This window comes from Boleophthalmus pectinirostris, unplaced genomic scaffold (assembly GCF_026225935.1).
Source record: "Boleophthalmus pectinirostris isolate CB_2022bp ecotype Guang Dong unplaced genomic scaffold, ASM2622593v1 HiC_scaffold_8, whole genome shotgun sequence".
NCBI classification, from domain to species: domain Eukaryota; kingdom Metazoa; phylum Chordata; class Actinopteri; order Gobiiformes; family Gobiidae; genus Boleophthalmus; species Boleophthalmus pectinirostris.
Window position 1 is genome coordinate 36,079,514 of NW_026571515.1, and position 21,402 is coordinate 36,100,915.

The following is a 21,402-nucleotide window of genomic DNA, read 5'->3' on the forward strand; positions in this document are numbered from 1 at the left end:
TGTTCCTACAATCAGACTGAGTCATTGTGGTGAAATGTATGTTGTAAAATCATCAACAGTAGTAGGTCATAAAAATCATAACAGTAATGTAAGATACTGTAAAAAGCAGGTATTTCATCCATTGCATGTTTTCATTAAATATAGCCTACAGCAAACAGGCACATTTTGTTGCCAGCTCTTTAGGGTATATTAACACTACTTTGTCTTACAGTGTGGTGCACTTTCACAATCACAGTACAGTGTAAAGTACTCTGACTTGAGTAAAGATTTTGGTTACTCTTTCCTCTGTGGCACATTTCATTCTTCATTCTGTACACACTCTGGTAAGATACTATTGTAACCACAGGTGCCCTGGGGCAGACTGACACAAGTTCAAACTGCCCATCTATGCCATCGGCCACTCTCACCTCCACCCACACTCACTCTTGTTTTGAACATTAGGGCAAAATGAAAACAGAAACATCCAATCACTGTTTCATACAGTACAATCTCAGTGGCCTTAAAGTAAAGCTCCTGTGGCACTGTCCACATGGTCCCATGTCTTTATGCGATGGCACATGTGAGTTTCTTGCCCCAGATTAGACTAAAATAGAAATGATCAAATAATGCATGTTACTTTAGTTTTCTGAAGTCGTACAAGTGAAAGGAAAGTGTTAAAGATTGCCTTATCACTAACCCAAGAGTTCAACAGAATGAAGATCTAGGCTAAGCGCGCCCCCTGCAGTTTTGAGCAAATACGACATTAAAACTAAACACTAAATGTACCTGTCAAAAAGCTTCAAAATTACAAAACCAAGACTAAATCAAGTTAAGGAAAATTATGAATTAATTCTGATGTTAATTTCATTTTAAATACAGATGATTTCTATCTGATGGAGGCAGCAATAGCAATAGGCCTATTTAATTTGTTATGATTATTGCCGTATATTGTAGTACCAATACTGATTGAGATCTCATCCATGGCTTTCAGAATGATGAAAAATTAGGATTGTTGACGAAATTGCTCAAAATCATAAATACTGTCATATAAACCCATTTAAATCAACTAAAACTTTATTTAGAAAACTCTTTTTATATATTACAGTGCAAATAATAAAACAGTCTTATGCACCCAACAGATAACCCCATGTCTTGCCAATCATCATAACATCTTTGCACTGTTTTTACTACTATACATTTCTATACTTTATTTTACTTGCCTTACATGCCTTATTTGACACCAGTCTCTTGCAATTTTCACTACTTGTTTAGAATTTTAGAATTGTTTAGAATTTTAGAATTGTTTAGAATTTATTATTACCATTTATATCTATATCTACGTATCTATCTATCTATCTATCTATCTATCTATATATATATATATATGTATACACACACAAACGGCACTGTGCAAAAGTTATAGGCAGGTGTGAAAAAATGCTGTAAACTAGAAATGCCTTCAAAAATGGAAGCGTTAATCATTTATTTTCACCAATCAACAAAATGCAGCAAATGAACAAAAGAGAAATCTAAATCAAATCAATATTTCGTGTGACCATCCTTTGCCTTCAAATGAGCATCAATTATTCAAGGTATACTTGCATACAGTTTTTGAAGGAACTCGGCTGGTAGGTTGTTCCAAACATCCTGAAGAACTAACCACAGATCTTCTGTGGATATAGGCTTCCTCACATCCTTCTATTGCTTCATGTAATCTCAGACACACTTGATGATGTTAAGGTCAGGGCTCTGTGGGGGCCACATCATCACTTCCAGAATTTGTTCTTCTTTATGCTGAAGATAGTTCTTAATGACTTTGGCTGCATGTTTGGGGTAGTTGTCCTGCTGGAGAATAAATTTGGGGCCAAACGTATGCCTCCCTGATGGTACTGCATGATGGATTGTATTGTATATTTTCTCTTTGTTACTATAATATATTGTGATGTGGGAGGTACTGTGTCCAAATCATTTCCCTTGTGGATCAAAGAGGGTTGGCTATTTCAAAGTCTATACACACACACAAGAGATGTCACACTATCACATTTTAGTTGTGAGGAGAAACATCACAAATAGCAGTACACTATGGCCAAGCAACAGTGAAATCCTTTTAATTCACATTTGTTGTCTCACATGTTACAGTATGTGGCAGTTATTTAATCAAATCAAATTTAAAATCTTGATCAAATGACATAAACAGTGAGATAAAAACACCTCTCACTTATAAACTGAACTGAAATGTCACAAGTTTTATTTTCAGCATTTAGTATTATACTGTGATCTGAATAGTTACATTTCAAACCAGGAGCTGGGAGCTGAGAGCCACCCAGAGCCCCCAGGACACACCCCAGAGAAGACATGAGACTGGGACAACTAGGCCTGTCACCATAAATACTATAACGATATATATAACAGCTGGAACTATATATTTTAGGGCCCAGTATTTATCATGTGTACAGTTTCTTTGTAAAACTGGAGAGATTTGGGGTAGTTTTGTTTTTAAAGTCAAATATTAAACAAAATTAACTCTTGTAAGCTTTAAGCCATGTTATAATGTTGTCTCCTCAAAAACAGACCTGGAGTTGTGTTTTGTTTCATTCACACATGTTTGAGAAACCCTTTATAATTATCTCTAAAGCTCAAAATACTCTGTTCCACCTTGTGATGTCATGTAGAGGTAATTTTCAAGTACCAAGCTACCTTTTACTTTTTCTGCACAAGATAGCCAATTCCAGGGCTGAAATAATCCAAATGATTCTACTGAAGGTGTATGAAGTTTAAAAACACAGTGGAGCACTTCCTGTATTACCACAATATCAGAGGCGTAACAATGTTTTCTGTTTAAGAGAAAAACTCATCTTAAATATGCGTGTAAAATATAAATTTGTGTGTTAAAAATGTGTGAATGAAACAAAACACAACTCCAGGTCTGTTTGTGATGAGAAAATAACATTATAATTGATCAGAAAAATGTGTAATATAGGCCCTTTAAGATGATAATATTTAAGCTGTGAAAGGTTAAATAGGTGAAATCTATGGCTGATTATTATTTCATTCTGTTATTTTTTGCAACTCAGGCCTTTTGAAGGACAGTGTCTATTTAAAAATGTTTCCTGGCATTATCCTGCCTTACTGTTACCGTGTCAGTGGCATAAAGTAGTTCAGTATTTTCGTTTATCAAAATTAATCTCTGAAGCAATATATCGTACGTCAAAATAAGTAACAGGCCTAGAGACACCAAACCTCCACCAGTGCAGAGGGCTCCTAATGTAATTTCTTCAAAATAAAACAATAGATTATAATCATAAACAAACGAAATCAAGTTTTTGATTCACCGCATTTGATTGAATAAGGTAAAACCCATGGACTGTGTGTGTGCTCTTGTGTATTGGCTTAGGTCAGAACAGCTGTATAACCTCTCTTCCTGTGTGTGATCATGTGTCCTTTGAGATGAGGTCTTTGAGTGAAGGTTTTGCCACACAGTGAACACCTGAATGGTCTGTCTCCTGTGTGAATCCTGATGTGCTCGTCCAGATGACCCTTTTGGCTAAAAGTTTTCTCACAGAACGAACATCTGTAGGGTTTTTCTCCTGTGTGCGTTCTCATGTGGATTTTGAGTTTTGAGGTGATGACAAATGCTTTCCCACACACTGAACAGCTGTAAGGTTTCTCTCCTGTGTGAACTCTGGTGTGGATTTTTAAATTTTGCTTACTGGTTAATGTCTTTTCACAAATGGGGCACTTATGGAGCTTCTTTCCAGTTCTTTTGGTGGTTCCTGCCATGTTGCTATCAGTGACACTTGTCCCTGGTTCTTCAGCCTCTGTCTCCATGTTTCCTGAACAGCTGAATGGAGCTCTCCAGTCTTCATCGTTGTCCGTGCCACACTCTCCCTCGGTCTCTGGCTGTAATAGTGGCTCCTCTCCTTCTGTGTCCTCTCTAGGCTCAGTTTGCTGAAACTGTGAGGACTCTTCACCCTTCACATTGACTGGACTTGAACTGGACTCTGGGACAGACCTGAAAAGTAAAGGCACATTATGTAACATTTCTGGAGAAGAGCAACCTGTTTATCTCTATGAAGATGTTATAGCTTTGCTTGGACTGTTCCCAAGTATGGTTTTATATGTATCTTTACTCATTCAAGATTAATTTTAGCTATATTTATAAATTCATACATGAGTGAGACTGGACCAATCACAGGGCAGTATTGTTAGCTTGGTGAAGCCAGTAAGAATGCATGTTTTTGAATGTTTGTTTTTTCCTTGCAATAAAACATCTGTAATTGAATAAATGTAATATAAGGCCATGCAGTGGAACATTTTGGACAAAGCAATAATATCTCCAGGGAAATTCTATATATTCTATAATGTCAGTGCCAGTAAAACCACAGGCAATTGATCTTAAAAGACCCTACACTGAGAGCGGCTCTTCCTCCTGTTTGATGCACTGTTCCTCTGGCTCCTCTTTCACCTGAACAGGACAGACAGGAGGAGGGTTCGGGATTTCCTGGTTCAAAGCCTGGTTTAGTCCCTGGGTCAGTCCCTGGTTCAGTTGGTGGTTTAGTCCCTGGTTTAGTCCATGGTTCAATTCTTGGTTCAGACCGGGGCCAGGGCTCGCGGGGATAGTTCTGATATCCGCCCTGAACAGCAGCACGGTTCTCGGGTTCAGAGCCTGCAGCAGCTCCAGTTTCCTCTGGTTCTCCTCTTTAGAGCGGCGCAGTTCCTCCTCATACTCCGCTATCGATCTTTCAAACAGCGCAAAGATCTCTTCCGCAGCCGCCGTCAGCCGCGCATTTACCAGATCTTTCAGCATTTGTCCTTTAGACATGTTTATTGTTTTTAGCTTTAGCTCCGAGCTAACACACGTACGGCTCCCAATGACGCGTAAGGTGCTTCATTTGGACCAATCACAGGACTTTTCTCCCATAACACGGAAGTAAAAAAACAAAACAAAAAACAACAGAGTCCTGGGTCAAATACAGTTTTTCGTATGGACAATTTTTAAAAAATATTTTTGTTAACATTTCATAAGAATAAAAAAAAAAAAAAATCCCTTCTCTGGCCTGCGACATCTACAGACAGGCTATGAGCGCCACCTTCTGCTTTGAACAAATAATAACAGCAACAACAAATTCTCAAAAGATGTTCGTATGTAATGACTCAAAACAACATGTTATCATATTTTTAAAGCGAAGCATTTGTGTGTAAAAGGCAAAAAGTAATGAAAGCTGACAAAATCAAATAAACTAAGAAAACAAGCCCAAGTATCTCAGGGTCTTCTTCAAGAGTCAGGGGAGGATGGAGTGTGAGATTGACAGGCAGATCAGTGCAGCATCTGCAGTGATGCAGACATTGTATCAGACTGTTGTGGTGAAGAAGGAGTTGAGTGCAAAGGCAAAGCTCTTGTTTAGTGTCAATCTACTTTCCTATTCTCACCTATGCTCCCTGGTTAGGTCCTGGTTAGGTCCTGGTTAGGTCCTGGTTAGGTCCTGGTTTAGTCCTGGTTTAGGTCAAGTCCTGGACAAGTCCAGGTTTAGTCCAGCTTTAGATTTACATTTCTACTCTCACTCATGAGCTTTGGGTCATGGCGGAAAGGACAAGAACGGGGATACAAGTGGTCAAAGTGAGTTTTGTCTAAAGGGTGGCTGGGCACTCCCTTAGAAGTATGGTGAGGTGCTCAGTCACACAAGAGGAGCTCAGAGTAGAGCTGCTGCTGCTCCTCTGTGTCAAAAGGAGCAGCTGAGGTGGCTCTGTTCCGGATGCCTCTTGAATGCCTCCCTGGGGATCCTGGGAATGCCTCAGGATTCCCCCTGGAAGAGCTGGTGAAAGTTGTCCGAGATGAATGAAGTCTGGTCTTCTCTGCTTGCACTACTGCCTCCACGACCCAGCCCAGGATAAAATGGAAGAAGACAGGAGTATAAATAGATATTCTATTGCACTTAGTATAATGATATAGTGTATCTTAATATTATAGTTTAACGGTTCGTTGTTTATTTTTTAAAAACTTTTTTTCTATTATTGCTGTTTTTGTTTATCAGTGTAACACTAACACTTCCCCATGGTGGGATTTATAAAGGTCTTCTTATATAATTTGATTTCTCTCCAAGTGAGTTGTCATATGTCTTTTGAGATAAGCTTTTTGAGCAAATGTTTTCTCACAAACTGAACAGATGAAAGGTCTGTCTCCTGTGTGTAACCTGATGTGTTCATTTAAATTACCTTTCTGGCTAAATGCTTTCTCACACAATGGACAGCTGAATGGCCTGGCCCCTGTGTGTGTTCTCATGTGGAGTTTTAGTGTAAAGCCAACCGCAAACTTTTTTCCACAAACTGGACAACTGCAAGGTTTTTCTCCTGTGTGAACTCTAGTGTGGATTTTTAAGCGATGCTTAGTCCGAAATGTCCTTCTGCAAATAGAGCACTTGTGTTCTGTGGTCTTGTCAGTTCTTTCAGCTGTTCCTGTCATGTTGTTTGCAGTGACACTTGTCCCTGGTTCTTCTGCCTCTGTCTCCATGTGAGCTCCTGAACAGTTGCATGGAGCTCTCCAGTCTTCACTGTTGTCCGTGTCAGACTCTCCCTCAGTCTCTGGGTTTAACTGTGGACCCTCTCCCTGTGTTTCCTCTCTGGGCTTAGTTTGTAGGAGCTGTGAGGACTCTCCTCTCTTCACACTGACAGAACTGGACTCTGACACAGACCTGAAAAGGATTTAAAGGATCACTATGTAACTTTTCTGCTGGTAGGTTCACTACCTGCTTGTCTCCATGGAAAAGTTATTGCTTTTGAGTTAATGCAATAATAAATATGAATAAGGCCATACTGTATAATGTTTCGAACAATAATATCTCATTGTATCAGTAATATCTCCAGGGAGGTAAGCAGGCGAATTTATATTGTGAACCTTTATATTTATTCAACAGTTTGACTGTCAGTAAAACAGAAATTAGGTTAATTTAAAATGAGCCTACACTGAGAGTGACTCTTCCTCCTGTTTGATGCACTGTTCTTCTGGGTTCTCTTTAATCCGTGGAGTTTTCGGGATTTTCAGGTTTAGTCCCTGGTTCGGTCCCTGGTTCATACTCGTGGGGCCAGTCCTGATATCCGCCCTGAACAGCAGCACGCTTTTCGGGTTCAGAGCCTCCAGCAGCTCCTCTTTCCTCTGGTTCTCCTCTTTAGAGCGGCGCAGTTCCTCCTCATACTCCGCTATCGTTCTTTCAAACAGCGCAAAGATCTCTTCCGCAGCCGCCGTCAGCCGCGCATTTACCAGATCTTTCAGCATTTGTCCTTTAGACATGTTTATTGTTTTTAGCTTTTAGCTCCGAGCTAACACACGTACAGCTCCCAATGACGCGTAAGGTGCTTCATTTGGACCAATCACAACGTCTCCCACAATACGGAAGTGATTAAACTAAAAGTCTTGTTAAAACGATTTCTTTTTTCCTTCTTTTGGGCAGTTTGTATGTACATTCATACACATAGAATTTCATAAGAAAATAAATATCCCTTCTCTATAGGCGAGAAAGACAGACTAAGAGCGCCACCTTCTGCTTTGAACAAATAACAGCAGCAGCAACAAACGCTCAGCAAATGACAGCATTCAGGATATTCTATGTCATGTTCTCTTACTATTTTCAAAGCAAGGTATATAGTATAATGTGTGGTAAATAAACCACATGGCAGGACTTCTGAACTTTGAAATGTAATCATCTTTATTTATACACTTTATAACACTTTGATTAAAAAGGGTTACAAGGTGCAATAGGCTCCAAATAGCATAACAAATAGTATATAATAACGGCTACATGTAGAAAAGAGAAACTGAAAGCAGACAGACAGAGATCAGCAAAATAAATAAGCAAAGAAATTATAACAATTTCAAAATATAATATTAAAGAAAAGCCATTTGATAAAAATTAGTTTTAAGAAGTGATTTACAAGGGGATACTGGATCAGAAATCTATGCTTGTTAGACCTAAGCTTTTAATGAATGTAGTAGAATCAGTAAAATCTAAAAACTCACAGGCAGCAGCTGTTTTCATCTGTTTAAACCTATGACAAGCTTCACTGCTCTGTTCTGAACCAACTGGAGGACAGGGATTTACTGTTGGTCAGAGTGGAGGGAATTAAGAGTAGTGGTGAAGAAGGAGCTGAGTCCAAAAGCAAACTCTCATTTATTGTCAGTCTACATTCCTACCCTCTGGTCCCTATGGTCATGAGCTTTGGGGAATGACCGAAGGGACAAGAAGTGGTCGAAATGAGTTTCCTCCACAGAGTTACTGGGCGCTCTCTTAGAGATAAGGTGAGGATCTGAGTCACAAGTGAGGAGTTGGCATAGAGCTGCTACTCCTCCATGTCAAGAGGAGCAGCTGAGGTGGCTCAGGCAACTCTTCTGGATAAAGCAGAAGAAAATGGATGGATATTCTATTGCACTTAGTATCTTATTTGTAGTTATTATAATTTAATTATATAGCCAATAGGATTAAGGCATGTTTTTAATTATCTATATAGATTTTTTAAATTAATTTATTTTTTCCTTTTTTTAAAATCTACTCCTACTTGTTTGTTGGTGCAACACTGACATTTTGCCATTATAACAGCTGGTCCTTTTCAGTGTGTGTTGTCATATGTCTTTTAAGGTGAGATCTTTGAGCAAATGTTTTCTCACAGATTGAACAGCTGAAAGGCCTGTATCCTGTGTGTATCCTGATATGTCCATTAAGATGAGACCTTTGACTAAATCTTTTCTGACAGAATGAACAGCTGAATGGTCTGTCACCTGTGTGCGTTCTCATGTGGAGTTTGAGAGTGGAGCCAACCGCAAACCTTTTTCCACAAACTGAGCAACTGCAAGGTTTTTCTCCTGTGTGAACTCTAGTGTGGATTTTTAAGTGATGCTTAGATCGAAATATCTTTTCACAAAAAGAGCAATTGTGTTCTGTGGGCTTGTCAGTTCGTTCAGCTGTTCCTGTCATGTTGTTTGCAGTGACACTTGTCCCTGGTTCTTCAGTGTCCTCCGTCTCCATGTGAGCTCCTGAACAGTTGAATGGAGCTCTCCAGTCTTCACTGTTGTCCGTGTCAGACTCTCCCTCAGTCTCTGGGTGTAACCGTGGCTCTTCTCCCTGTATCTCATCTCTGGGCTTAGTTTGGAGGAGATGTGAGGACTCGTGTCTCTGCACACTGACAGAACTGGACTCAGGCACCTGCAGCTGATCCTTCTCATGTTTGACGTGTTGTTCCTCTGGCTCCTCTTTAATCTTTAGAGTTTTGGGGATTTCCTGGTTTAGTCCCTGGTTTAGTCCCTGGTTCAGTCCCTGGTTCGGTCTTTGGTTCGGTCCTTGAATCAGTACCTGGGTCAGTCCCTGGTTCGGTCCGTGGTTCGGTCCTTGGTTCGATCCTTGATTAGATTCCTGGTTCGGTCCCTGGTTCAGACTCGCGGGGATAGTCCTGATATCCGCCCTGAACAGCAGCACGGTTCTCGGGTTCAGAGCCTGCAGCAGCTCCTCTTTCCTCTGGTTCTCCTCTTTAGAGCGGCGCAGTTCCTCCTCATACTCCACTATTGTTCTTTCAAACAGCGCAAAGATCTCTTCCGCAGCCACCATCAGCCGCGCTTTTACCAGACCTCTCAGTGTTTGTCCTTTAGACATCTTTACTCTGTTTTTAGCTTTAGCTCCGAGCTAACACACGCGCAGCTGCGTCTCCCGAGCATAACATGCGTCACGTGTTTTGTTTGGACCAATCACGGGGATTTTTATCCTCAACACGGAAGTGATTAAACGATCCTCGCAGACAGGTCGGTTTTCTCTTTGCATCTTCTCTTTTGGGCTAATTTACATGATTCATTATCGTATTTATGGTTTTGAATACATGTGCATGCTTTATGATAATAAAATATCTTAATAATAAGCCATTTTGCTCCATTATTTATGGAAATCTTCGTATTTTGACGCATAATCTTTTCTTTCCTAAATTTGGCACAGTGTCGCTATACCAATCATATTTTTGTCGGTGTGTTCTTATAAAAATGATAAATGTGTTGCTGAAGTAATGCAATTTAAATATAATAATAATTATTATTATTATTGTCTTTTACAACAAACAATCTTTCAGTCAGAAATGAATCAAATGATGAGATAGATGTTGTTCCCCAAAACATCTGTGTCAAATCTTTGAATAAAGCATGTGCACAGAAAGCCATACTCAGACATTACCATGAATACAGTCAGGATCAAAACTACATACATATATGTTTTGTGCAAATATCAATACTGGGAAACAAATCATATTAATAGGACAACATTTTCCTAAAATAATTTCTAGAGCTTTATATATAAGACCACCTGGTAACTACTATTAATGATATATTTTTTCATCATCATCATCATCATCATCATCATAGTGTAGAAATTGGTATTGAGTATCCATTATTTTCCTTATTATCAAATTCAAGTTTGAGATTGTAGCATCAGAGTACAAGAATGATGGTATAATGAAAATTATAAAAAAAAAATAATAATAAAATAAATAAATATGTATATATTTTGTCAGTCCATGGCAGATCAGCATGAGTCCATTGACCTGGGTTCTCCTCCCCTGGGCCCTGAGGCGCAGTCGGGCTGGTTCCCTGGTCCTCCTCCGCCTCTATATGTCTGCACTCTCACCCCAGCACTGGAGGCGAAAGCCAGGGACGAGCTCCAGGAGAAACCAGAGTGGAGGCTCCGAGACGTCCAGGCTCTGAGAGATATGATCCTCAAGGTTAGAATTTCATTCACATAAATTACACAACACAATTATCTCAATATTAACCTCATGACAATAGCACTGGGCCTTTGTAATATGATGATAAAAATCTGATTATGATCTTAATTCTGTTATTTAGTTATTCTGATTGTGATAGCAGGATTCAGAGTTTAACAACGCACATAATAACTTATCATAACTATTGTGTATTTTAAAGGTCCAGCCCTTGTTTATATTATGGTTTCTAGGGAACAGAACAGGAATTACCTCTACGTATTTCATATCAGCTACCATGTCCAACCAGGAAGAAAAATTCTAAATGTCACCCAATTAAAAAACTACAAAACACCCAGTAAAGTTTTTAGTAAAATCTTAAACATAACATATTAGTGACATCCTTAGTCTAAACTGGCATATGCATTTTTATGAAGTACAAGTAGACTCGAAGTATAAGTAGACATACACCAGATCAATTTGATGATCAGTTGGAAAACAGACTTGGAGGCCCACTTGTTTATAAATAATCAATGTATCAAGTGAAACAAAATACTGTGTTTTTTTTCCTTTTCCAAGAGTTATAAAATAAATTGTAGATATTTCAACCTTTGTTTGGTTAACAATGTGTTTAAAAGTATCACTGTAAAATAGAAATGATCACTGACTACTAAAATAATTGTTAATAATAGGTAGCTGCAGGCCTTCACTTGCATGTTATCCTGTCACGATACTTACCATGTCAACTTAGTGTTCAATTAATGATAGCTTGAATAATAATATTTATTCATATATTTACTGTGGGTCTATTTTCCTTCTACTAGAGGGGTACTTTTTTGTTATTTTTCTGATTTGAGCTGTATACTAAGTGAATAACTGCTACTACTACAATTCTGCTAAACCGGCTTGTCAAAGGCTGATCTGTGAGTAAAGAATTAATGAAGTGGGTGTCTTGAAAGTTGCTATATATATATCCAATGGAGGGGTTCTGCTCAATTGTTGTGTTAGTTTTTAGTGTTTACATGTTTTTGTGTTGTGTGCAGGAGCAGCCTAACCTCCGGACACGTCTTGATGATGCATTTCTTCTGCGTTTCCTTCGGGCACGAAAGTTTGACTATGACCGCGCTCTGCAGCTGCTCCTCAAGTACCAAGCTGGGAGGAAGGCTTGGCCCGAGGTCTTCCAAGACCTGAAACCCTCATCAGTGAAGCACGTTCTGGAGCTGGGCTTTCTCACAGTGCTGCCCAAACCAGACCCACATGGACGCTACATACTCTGCCTCAGACCAGGTTATTATGCCCAGGACTGAACCAGGACTGAACCAGGACTGAACCAGGACTGAACCAGGACTGAACCAGGACGGAACCAGGACTGAACTAGGACTGAACCAGGACCGTACTGTAAACAGATATGTTATCCAAAGCTGCATTAGCACATGTGTTGTCTGTTGGCGTGATTGATTCCTGCTACTCTTTCCAGGGAAGTGGAAGCCCAACGACTACCCATTTGTGGACAATGTTCGTGCTCTGTACCTGACTCTGGAGAAGCTGATCCAGCCGGAGGAGGCACAGGTGAACGGGATCGTGATCCTGGCTGACTACAGCGGAGTCGGGATGTCTCAGGCCTCCAACCCTGGACCTTTCCTCGCCAAGAAGGTTGTCAGCATCCTACAGGTCAGAACACAAAACACAAACATCACTATTATTGTTAGTGTAGTTAGTATAGTGTATGTTATAACAGCTGCAACCTGTGTATTATTCATTATTTATACTGTGAAAACATACTGCCGTATTTTCCGAACTATAAGTTGCTCCGGAGTATAAGTCGCACCAGCCAAAAAATGAGCAATGAAGAAGAAAAAAACATATATAAGTTGCACCGGACTATAAGTTGCACTTTTTGGGGAAATGTATTTTATAATATCAAAGACCAGGAACTGAGATTTCATCTTGAAAGTTATAATAATAACAACACAATAGAGAACAACAGGCTGAATAGGTGTTAATATGTTAACGTAACATATAAACAGTTATTCAGATAATTATAGCATAAACAACAGAACATAAGTTTACCAAACTCACGATCTCACTCCAAATCATTAAATCCATTGAATTCTTCATCCTCGGTGTCACTTCAGCGCAACCACCGGAGATAAACCGTAGATCCATGATGTAAACGGAGCACCGCTTCCTCTTCTGCATAGCTGTTGTTAGATTCAGCATCAGTTCCAGTTAGAATAATTCCAGCCTTTCTGAATCCCGACAGGATGGTTTCAGTTGTCTTTGAAGTTCAGGCTTTGATTCATCCAGTAACTTCCAGGAAAATTGCATGTCGCACTCTCCCAGTTGCCTTCAAGCTGTGTTCTCCATCCCCACTTTCTGCCAGTCCCTCACAAGTTTTTGCTCACTCCATACTTTCTCACTGCTGCTCAAATACCATTTTCGGCTGCATATTTCACTATTTGCGGCAAGACAGCGGCTTTTTCTACAGGAGGCATGCGCAGTAGAGTGCGAAGTGACTGTAGTACAGGAGTAATAGTAGTACTAGATACTGACACACAAGCCTATAGTGCCTCTCGTGGCTGTCAGTCTGAAAATTTTAATATATAAGTCGCACAGGAGTATAAGTCGCAGGACCACCCAAACCATGAAAAAAGCCCGACTTATAGTCCGAAAAATACGGTAATATTTTTTCTTTTACTTCACAGGATGGGTTTCCAATCAGAATCAAAGCTGTAAACATCATCAATGAGCCCAGAATCTTTAAAGGAATCTTTGCCATAATCAAACCTTTTCTGAAAGAGAAGATGGCTGAGAGGGTGAGTAGCAGACCCTCCACCTGAGAAGTTTCATCGTGCGTCTTTAATAATCGCCCTGTGTTGTTCTTCAGTACGTCCTGCACGGCTCAGACCTGCGCTCACTGCACAGACACATCCCTCGCTCAGTCCTGCCCCCGGAGTATGGAGGCACTGCTGTAGACCTGGACCTCGGGGCTTGGTCCAGACTCCTCCTGGACTGTGAGGAGGAGTTCATCGTGGAGTTCTGCCAGCCCGATCCACTAGAGGGCGTCGTGCTGCCAGACTCCATGCTGTTTGAAGGAGACGGGGCCAGTGGATACGAGGAGGACAGCTTCAGAGCCCTGCGCTCACAGTTGTACTACTGCTACTGAAAACGCCGCAGAGGGAGTATCTGTGTGTATTAGAATGATTTGAATTCACAGTTTAATAGGCTGCGTTCACATGACATCCCAACATTGTAGAATCCCTATAGTTTAAGGGAAGCTGGAGGACAGGTTAGAATTGACCCTGAGTACCACGACAGCAGGCTACTTCCTTTCAGAGGGAGGGATGCTGAAGCCATTTGCGCTTGAGGTTTGCGCTGAGTCGTGATAATACCAATAAATCCTGACAGATTAGACAGTGACAGGGAGCTGTGTGTGGATGTCACTGACAATTGACATATGTTAAACACTTTACAAAGAGAAAACTGGAGGACACTGCATTTAGCAAAGTAGATCTTTGTGTGTCAATCCTTCTTTTAAAACATTAAATGTAACATAAAACAGAATGAAATTTCTTGTAAAGACAATTATTTGTATACATTATACATTCCATTATATATTATTGCCATCTGTGGTATTATTGAAATATTTATTAGCCTTTGAATTAGCAATAGCATTGGCACACAAAGAGTTTGTAAAAGCAGACATGTTCTGTGGTGAACTTTTCCTCGCATTTGTAAAGCCTGTTCTGTCCTGGAATTTGCTGTTTAACTGTTAGATTGTAGATTTGTTTAAAAAACAGTGAGTCTCCCATAGAGTTACACAAGCCCCTGTCCTCCATCTAAAATTATAACATCAACAATTTTTTAAATGTGAATGCAACCTATTATCAACTAGAGTGGTTTTAAGGTTAAGATAAAGATGATCAATATCACCACTCAAATGAGTTCACATTGTTCTAACACATGAAGGTTATACTTTTCAATGCATATTCTGTTTCATAAAAAATAGGTGGGTACATTTAGAGGGTAAATGCCAATATAAGACATAATTTATTTTAATAGAAAAGTCCGATATGTAGTTTATACGTAGCCCAGCTCCTGTAGCTGCAGGGCTGAGTCTTCTGCATGGGTAGCCTTTGTTTATCTACTGCAAAAATGTAAACATTATTTACTTGAACTAACTTTCATTTTAATGTATTTACTTCCTTATTTTACTTAAAGAAACAGTTTGTAGCCTGCAATCTTACAGTTTTAAAAAGGTACTACAATCACAACTGAACCTGGGTTGTGTTGCCAGAGCCATAACTTGCAAATAGAGGACACATCCAAGCTTTACAGTATGTGGACATGGTGAGGCTCATTCTGCTGTCTGATTGAATAATTGTCTTGAGAACCAAAACACAAAATTATAACCTGAACAACTTGGCCTTCATGTCCAGTGTCCAGTCGTAATTAAGAATAAATATAATAATAAATAATAATACACAATAAACAGCATTACAATTATTAGTAGTAAATGTTATATTGTATTTGAACATGTTTGCCTCGTATCTGAGGACACAGACAGGTCAAGTTTATATAATACAAAGTCAAAATCTTACATACAGTTTCTTTAAGAGTACTGGTTACTACTTCCTGGGTCTAGAGTACTTTTGAAGAGATTTCTGAGCAGTTCAAGTTTTATGACTTGTTAGATATTTTACAGTGTAGCGAAAGGCAAAACAACTATTAGCCATACTTAAAAAAAAAATCCATCCAGCTTAGTATATTTGAATTTAGTATTATGAACTCTCAATTGCCTTAAATGTATTTTGTGTTTGCCATATTGATAATACTGTACCAAAGCAATACGGCACATCCTCACACTGCTCTGTGAGAGGAAATGTGTCCTCTAGTTTTAAAGGAGATGTATATTATTCCCAATATTGACCTTTTTACCAACTCACAGATGGAGTTCTCATGGGTGCCAGAAGAGGGCGCAAACGCCACAATTATACATCAGTGCACTGCTACCGCAATATGGATTTGAATTCCAAGACAAAACACATTTTCAACCAGTGCAATTTAAAGGTGAACCGTGTAACTTTTCTGGTGTGGGGTCTGCCTCCTTAGCGACATCATTGCTTTGCCTGGATGTTCCACAGTATTGCATTAATCATATCTATATTTTATATATTCAAATGCAATTAAAAACTTAGAAAAAAACACACTTTTACTGTGAGCGAGGCAGTCATTAGCCATAGCAATTAATGACTTCAAACAAAATATCCTGCCTTTTGAATGGTAAGAAGTCCTCAAAATGTCACCTATAACATGAAGCCGGAACAATGAATAGATAAGTTAAACTCCATATTGCATATAATTTCAGGCAAAACAATAACATCCCCATGGAGACAAGTTGGAGATAGACCCTCCACAGTGCACTTTGTTGGTTAAACTTCAATTAACTGTGCCGCCCTTCTCTAAATATTGAGATAATGTGCATGAAGTGTCTTGCTCCATGACATGACAACTTGCACCATTTGAAGCTGGCATCAAACTACCAACTCTTCTGTTAAAAACCACTGAGCCACTGTTACCCTCACGCCATGGATTAAGCTGCAGATGCCCTTCATGCATTCTTTAAAGATGCACTGTGTAACTTTTCTGGTATAATTGTACAGCACCTGCTTGTTTCCATGGAGATTAAAAGAATGCTAGAAATAAAAAAGAAATAAAGGCTATATGTGGACTTTTAATGCCATATTGTGGGACATTACAGGCAAAGCAGATGGTATACTCTTCTCCAGAAAAGTTCCACATTTCATCTTCAAGTCACAAAATGTTCAGGTATTTTTAAAAAGGCAGAATAAAATGTAATATGTCTCCTTTAAGCATATTATGAAGCTAAAATCCAGTGTTCAAGGGCCTTTGTTCAAATTTGTGCTTTAGTAAGTTGTGTGAATGTCTTTAGATCAATTTGTATTGTTTTATATTTACGCCTTATTTTTGTTCTTTATTCTAGAATTGTCAACTTTAATACTTGATTGCCTGGGGAATCTTAACACTGTAGATGTGAGGAGGGGTCTGCTACACAACTACTGGAAAAGTTAGTTCACCTTTCAACATTTAGTAGCATTTTTGTTGCAGTTATGTTTTCAAAAAAAAAAAAAAAAAAAAAAAATCATTTTAATTCAATTTAACAGCACTTTTTTTTTTCTTTTTTGGTTACCATGCTTTTGATAAATATATTTTTTCCATATAATTGCTATTTGATTTTGAGCAGTACCAAAGTCTTAGAAATGTTTCTTGTTGCTTTCCATATGATACAGTTTTAAAAGTACAGTATGCAACTTTCTGGAGGAGGCATGTCACCTGCACGATTCCATGGAAAAGTTAAAACCATACTTCGAAACATTCTCCTTGGAGATAGAAGTTTTATGTGATTGTGTGGAATATCATAGCCATGGAAACAGGCAGGGGGACGTCCTCCTTCAGGCCAAATAAGAGTCAAGTTTGTGGAGATGCAAGCCCACTCACGGTAAGGATGCATGAAAACCAAACCACAAAACCCAAATGAAAAAGTATGCTTTTATTTTAGTCAATTTTTTAGCTACAAAGTTACATTTTAACTAAGATTTTTTACCAAAATAAATACAATAAATACCGGCTTACTATTTTTATTTTTATTTTTAAACAAATGCATGTACAGTAGTTCCTTACCAAAATTATGGTCATTTTATGTGCTTCAATCACTGAGTCTAGTTTATTTGTTTAGTCATATATTTTTTGTTTCTTTGCTGGCTGCTTTTGTCATTTTTTTTAAACAGTTTGACTATAGAAATGATTTAGTATCACAATTGTGTAGGAATTAAGAAATGGGGTGAACTGAACTTTTCCACACAATAATACATTAAGAACAGTGAATAGAAGTGTGTTTTGCCAAACTGTACATAAGGCCATGTGAATATGTGCAATAGTGTGGATGTTGTGTTATTTTTACAGTTTTGTTCAAGTCATGCATGTTACCATATGATTCACTGTGTTAGATGATGTTGGTAAAGATTGAAGTTCTATTGAAGTGTCTGTCTGTTTTGTACCTGCTACTGTGTCCTCTTATGTAACATTTGATAGGGCTGTTAACGTTTTATGAGGGGACTGTACGCTTTACAGGATCAGATGACCTTCACATGGCTTCATCCAATCATTCAATGCAATGTGACCAAGATGTACAGTAAGGATACACTGTACTAACTGATTTATACGTTCCTTCAATTGAAACTAATCTAGTATTGTCAAGATGAATTTCAAAGTCAATACTAAGGAATAGACTTGGTACTCAATACTGATTCTGATATCATGATGACATGTCTTTATTTAGACAATAGAAAGTGATTTTCAACATTAAATCATAGTACTTTCATATATTACCATGTGGTCTTATATCTGTGTACTTCCTCTGTGGTCCAGGTAGGTTCCATAGTGGTCCATGGGCGTATACTAGTCTATGTGCTCTTATACTTGTTCCGATACAACTCAAGATCATTCTAAAGATATTCAGGAAAGCTTCATTTCTGTCCTGTGAATGTGACTTTTTTCAGTATCAGTACTTCAAATGAGTATCTTTTTGATACTAGTTTTAGAATCGATTCGCTTCTGATACTTTTGACAACCCTAAACTAAACACAAAATCGTGTTGTATAAAATTGTATATGGTGTTTTAATAGCAATATCTACTGTTCTTAGTCACTTCTTATTTTTTATTTTTTTGTCAATTTGGCAAATAGATTTGCAATTTGTGTGGTCACTGCAATTACCTGTACAATGTGACATCACTCAGGACTACCCTGATTGAGACAAGGGGCCCGATCTTGCCTCTGGTATTAGCACTAGTGCCAGCATTAAAGAGGGGGCGTGTTCAGGTCGGACTGTACTTCACTGCTGGAGGCTAGAGTGGGACGGTACATATATGGTGATGAAATCTGAACCAATCTGTGCCTGCTGTAGCATTTAAAAGCACTGCCAGCCTGGGTAATGTCTGCGATGTTTGCCTCTTTACCAGGCAGCAAAGAGAGGTGTGGAAAAAAATTATGTATGGGTCCAGTAAAACAGCTCCAGAGCCCAAAGATGCAAGTACGCACCAGTAGAGATGCCAAAAATACAGAATTTTGGATGGGCCATGACAGAACTGACTGGGTTTGTGTTCCGAACACTCCACGTGCATGTGCGCCCCTCTCACGCACATGCATCCCTGTAAGCCCGTGTCAGCCTGTGCACGCACACACGTCAACGTTTTTAGTTTCCTCTGCGTTCATCATTTCATTTGTCCCCCATTACACAGCAGACCAGTGTCTATTGCTCCCCATCCCTCTGCATTTGGTCCCACACAGGGGGATGTCTCGCAGATTATGGAATACATTTATTTTCATATAAATATTTCTGGTTTTACCGCTTTATGCACAGACATGGATTAAACCATTAACACATGGGGAGGGTAACTGCATGACCTGCATTTGCCCTGCAGTGACTGATATGTGCCATGAGAGCACAGAGCAGGATGCACAGGTGTCTGTACAGAGCACTGCTCATGTGCATTATACGTGTTTTGAACTGCTGTACAAAGCTCTACTCATTGCTGGTGCCTACAGAGCAGCACATACCAGATGTATGTCTGCTCCACTGTCACAGCCCAGAGTCTGGTGTTGGCTCCTTGCAGTTTTCTACGGTTCTGATGGTAGCCTACTGCCAGGCTGGTGCCACCTAGTGCCTCAGCTCAATTTCATTTCTCTTCAGCGACTAGGTCAGGAATTGGAATACACTAGGCGGTTTGCAAGAACCCCAGGAGTGCGAGTCCGGACACCAGCCAATCAGAGCCATACATTCTGTGTTGGCAACGATTCCCGAGATCTAGGACTTAAAGCCTGAACAAAGAGAATGTTTGGTGAATATTATCAAGGGGAAAGACATTATTGTCCTTCTTCCTACGGGATTTGGGAAAAGCTTAATATACCAGTTAGTCCTGTAGCAGCATATTACATATGTCACAACGAAATAGCAGAGATAGGTTAAATTAAAAAAAGTATTTTACCCTACTGTTGAGAGAATGAATTTTAATGCTGCAAGGTCAGACGGTTTCCACGAAGTGAAACCGGCTGATGAATCAGGCTAGTAGCCTACCTACTGGCGACTAACTTTAGAAACTTACCAAAGCGGCACAATGGGAATAATTTGGTCAAAAAATTTAATGGAGCTGATGACAGAAAGGACACGAGGATATGAGGAAGTCTGACATTGCAGCATTAGGACCGCTGACCAGGGTAAGAAAACACACTTTAGGACAGCGCTGTAAACATTCTTGAGTGAATGAGCTGCTTTTGTACAGAGCTATAGAGCAGTGCTGAGCTCTTACAGGTAGCGGGCAAGGGGCTGAACATGTTATGAATGTTCAGCATTTGTCATCCTTATATATTTCCTAATAAAAGAAGCCTTGAGCATGTTACACATTGTTTTTCAGTGGACTAGTTTGATATTTATTTTTGCAACTCTGGCAATTCACTGAACGCGCCACACCACGCCCACAGTCTCCTCCACTCCACCTGACATTCAGGCACGGCACACCTCTTGTTAAAAGCTCCACAGCCCACACTTCTGCTGCTGCTAAGATTGGGGGTGTGGTGGAAAACTGTAAAGCCTGATGAGATCTGATGTCATGCTGTGGGCCCCTCCTATACGGAGCTGTAGAGCAGAGCTTTTTTTTCATTTGTGCCAAAATGTGTAGGCAACACTGCCAAATCCTCCATTTATCACAGATTATCACTGATCGCAGTGAAAACAGGAGTTGATTGGCAATACAGTGTCTTGAAAATAAGGATTTAAAGATTGCTCAAACATGCACAAATCACTCCAAATACAACGTGTAGAGGGTAAATGAGAAGGGAAACAACTGTAATATGGTTCAAAGCTCTGAAACTAAATGCAAAATGCAATCTTCTTATTTCACTTTTATTATTTTATTCTCAAAATAAAACCAAAACTGTCAGAAATAAGTTGAATTTAAAGGTAAAATGATGTGACTAAATGACATGTTGACATGTTAATTATAGTTTGTACAGTGCAGTTGTCAGTAAACAGCCACAGTAGCCTATTTGAGGATTAAAACAGATTTGTAATGACTGTTTCATATGAGCCATCTGCTGTGTTTCTCAGGGCTGGGTCATGTGATCTGTCTTTGTCCATTCAACTTCATTTTGAGTCCAAACAAATGCCTCTGCTTTACATTCTTTTGGTCTGTGGAACAATGGGCGGCACTGGTCAGGTCGCCCACAACATGAAACAGGAATCACCATTGTACTGGGTGAAGAGAGCCGTACACTGAGCCAAACATGTGTCTACGCTATTAGATTATCTGAATTAAAGGTCTTATATTACACAAAATAAACACTTGCGAGGTTTAAGTCATGTTATAATAATATTACCTCCTCAAAAACATACCTGGAGTTGTGTTTTGTTTTATTCATTCATTTCATTCCATTCATTTCATTATTATTGGGTTAGGACACTATAAGTTACTTAAACTTCATCCTACTCCTTTTGAGCATCAGGTCCCAAATATGTACATGTACATATCCTTGTTTTTGTTGTTGCTGTCGTTGATTTGGTTGTACCTTTCTCAAACAAATAAAATTAATGAAGGAATTAATTCACACATGTTTGAGTAATCCT

The 21,402-nt window shown here is 39.2% G+C and overlaps 3 protein-coding genes across 4 annotated transcripts; 1 reads left to right on the top strand and 2 right to left on the bottom strand.

The window, feature by feature from the left end:
- Window positions 1–1,433: 1,433 nt before the first annotated feature.
- LOC110154013 (gastrula zinc finger protein xFG20-1-like) lies at window positions 1,434–9,685 on the bottom strand. Its single transcript, XM_055165943.1, has 5 exons — window positions 8,566–9,685; window positions 6,939–7,181; window positions 6,396–6,668; window positions 4,389–4,865; window positions 1,434–3,991 (listed from the first exon to the last, which is right to left on the bottom strand). Exons 1-5 carry the CDS (start codon window positions 9,612–9,614, stop codon window positions 3,370–3,372), a joined length of 2,664 nt encoding a protein of 887 aa, XP_055021918.1. The 5' UTR covers window positions 9,615–9,685; the 3' UTR covers window positions 1,434–3,369.
- On the bottom strand, window positions 4,817–7,468 carry LOC110154025 (zinc finger protein 135-like). Of its 2 annotated transcripts, none has more exons than XM_055166252.1 (3): window positions 6,939–7,468; window positions 6,193–6,668; window positions 4,817–5,844 (listed from the first exon to the last, which is right to left on the bottom strand). In XM_055166252.1, the coding sequence occupies exons 1-3, from the start codon at window positions 7,262–7,264 to the stop codon at window positions 5,651–5,653; spliced, it is 996 nt and encodes a 331-aa protein (XP_055022227.1). In that variant the 5' UTR covers window positions 7,265–7,468; the 3' UTR covers window positions 4,817–5,650. The 2 variants fall into 2 exon arrangements, with proteins under 2 accessions (XP_055022227.1, XP_055022229.1); XM_055166254.1 differs by having other exon boundaries at window positions 4,817–5,848.
- Window positions 9,686–9,722: 37 nt separating the features above from the next.
- On the top strand, window positions 9,723–17,949 carry ttpal (tocopherol (alpha) transfer protein-like). The gene is made up of 6 exons (XM_020917968.2): window positions 9,723–9,760; window positions 10,516–10,722; window positions 11,745–11,988; window positions 12,179–12,372; window positions 13,407–13,517; window positions 13,589–17,949. The coding sequence occupies exons 2-6, from the start codon at window positions 10,519–10,521 to the stop codon at window positions 13,865–13,867; spliced, it is 1,032 nt and encodes a 343-aa protein (XP_020773627.1). The 5' UTR covers window positions 9,723–9,760; window positions 10,516–10,518; the 3' UTR covers window positions 13,868–17,949.
- The last annotated feature ends 3,453 nt before the right edge of the window (window positions 17,950–21,402 follow it).

Coding starts and splice junctions, on each gene's coding strand:
- LOC110154025 (XM_055166252.1), bottom strand. CDS start 7,264: ATGTCTAAAGGACAAATGCTGAAAGATCTGGTAAATGCGCGGCTGACG. Junction 6,669..6,938: donor GAGGAAGAGTCACTCTCAGT/GTAGGCTCATTT, acceptor AATCCTTTTCAG/GTCTGTGTCAGAGTCCAGTT. Junction 5,845..6,192: donor GAAAGCATTTAGCCAGAAAG/GTAATTTAAATG, acceptor TCGTGGAGGCAG/TAGTGCAAGCAGAGAAGACC.
- ttpal (XM_020917968.2), top strand. CDS start 10,519: ATGGCAGATCAGCATGAGTCCATTGACCTGGGTTCTCCTCCCCTGGGC. Junction 10,723..11,744: donor TGAGAGATATGATCCTCAAG/GTTAGAATTTCA, acceptor TGTTGTGTGCAG/GAGCAGCCTAACCTCCGGAC. Junction 12,373..13,406: donor AGGTTGTCAGCATCCTACAG/GTCAGAACACAA, acceptor TTTACTTCACAG/GATGGGTTTCCAATCAGAAT.
- LOC110154013 (XM_055165943.1), bottom strand. CDS start 9,614: ATGTCTAAAGGACAAACACTGAGAGGTCTGGTAAAAGCGCGGCTGATG. Junction 6,669..6,938: donor GAGGAAGAGTCACTCTCAGT/GTAGGCTCATTT, acceptor AATCCTTTTCAG/GTCTGTGTCAGAGTCCAGTT. Junction 3,992..4,388: donor GAGGAAGAGCCGCTCTCAGT/GTAGGGTCTTTT, acceptor TTTACTTTTCAG/GTCTGTCCCAGAGTCCAGTT.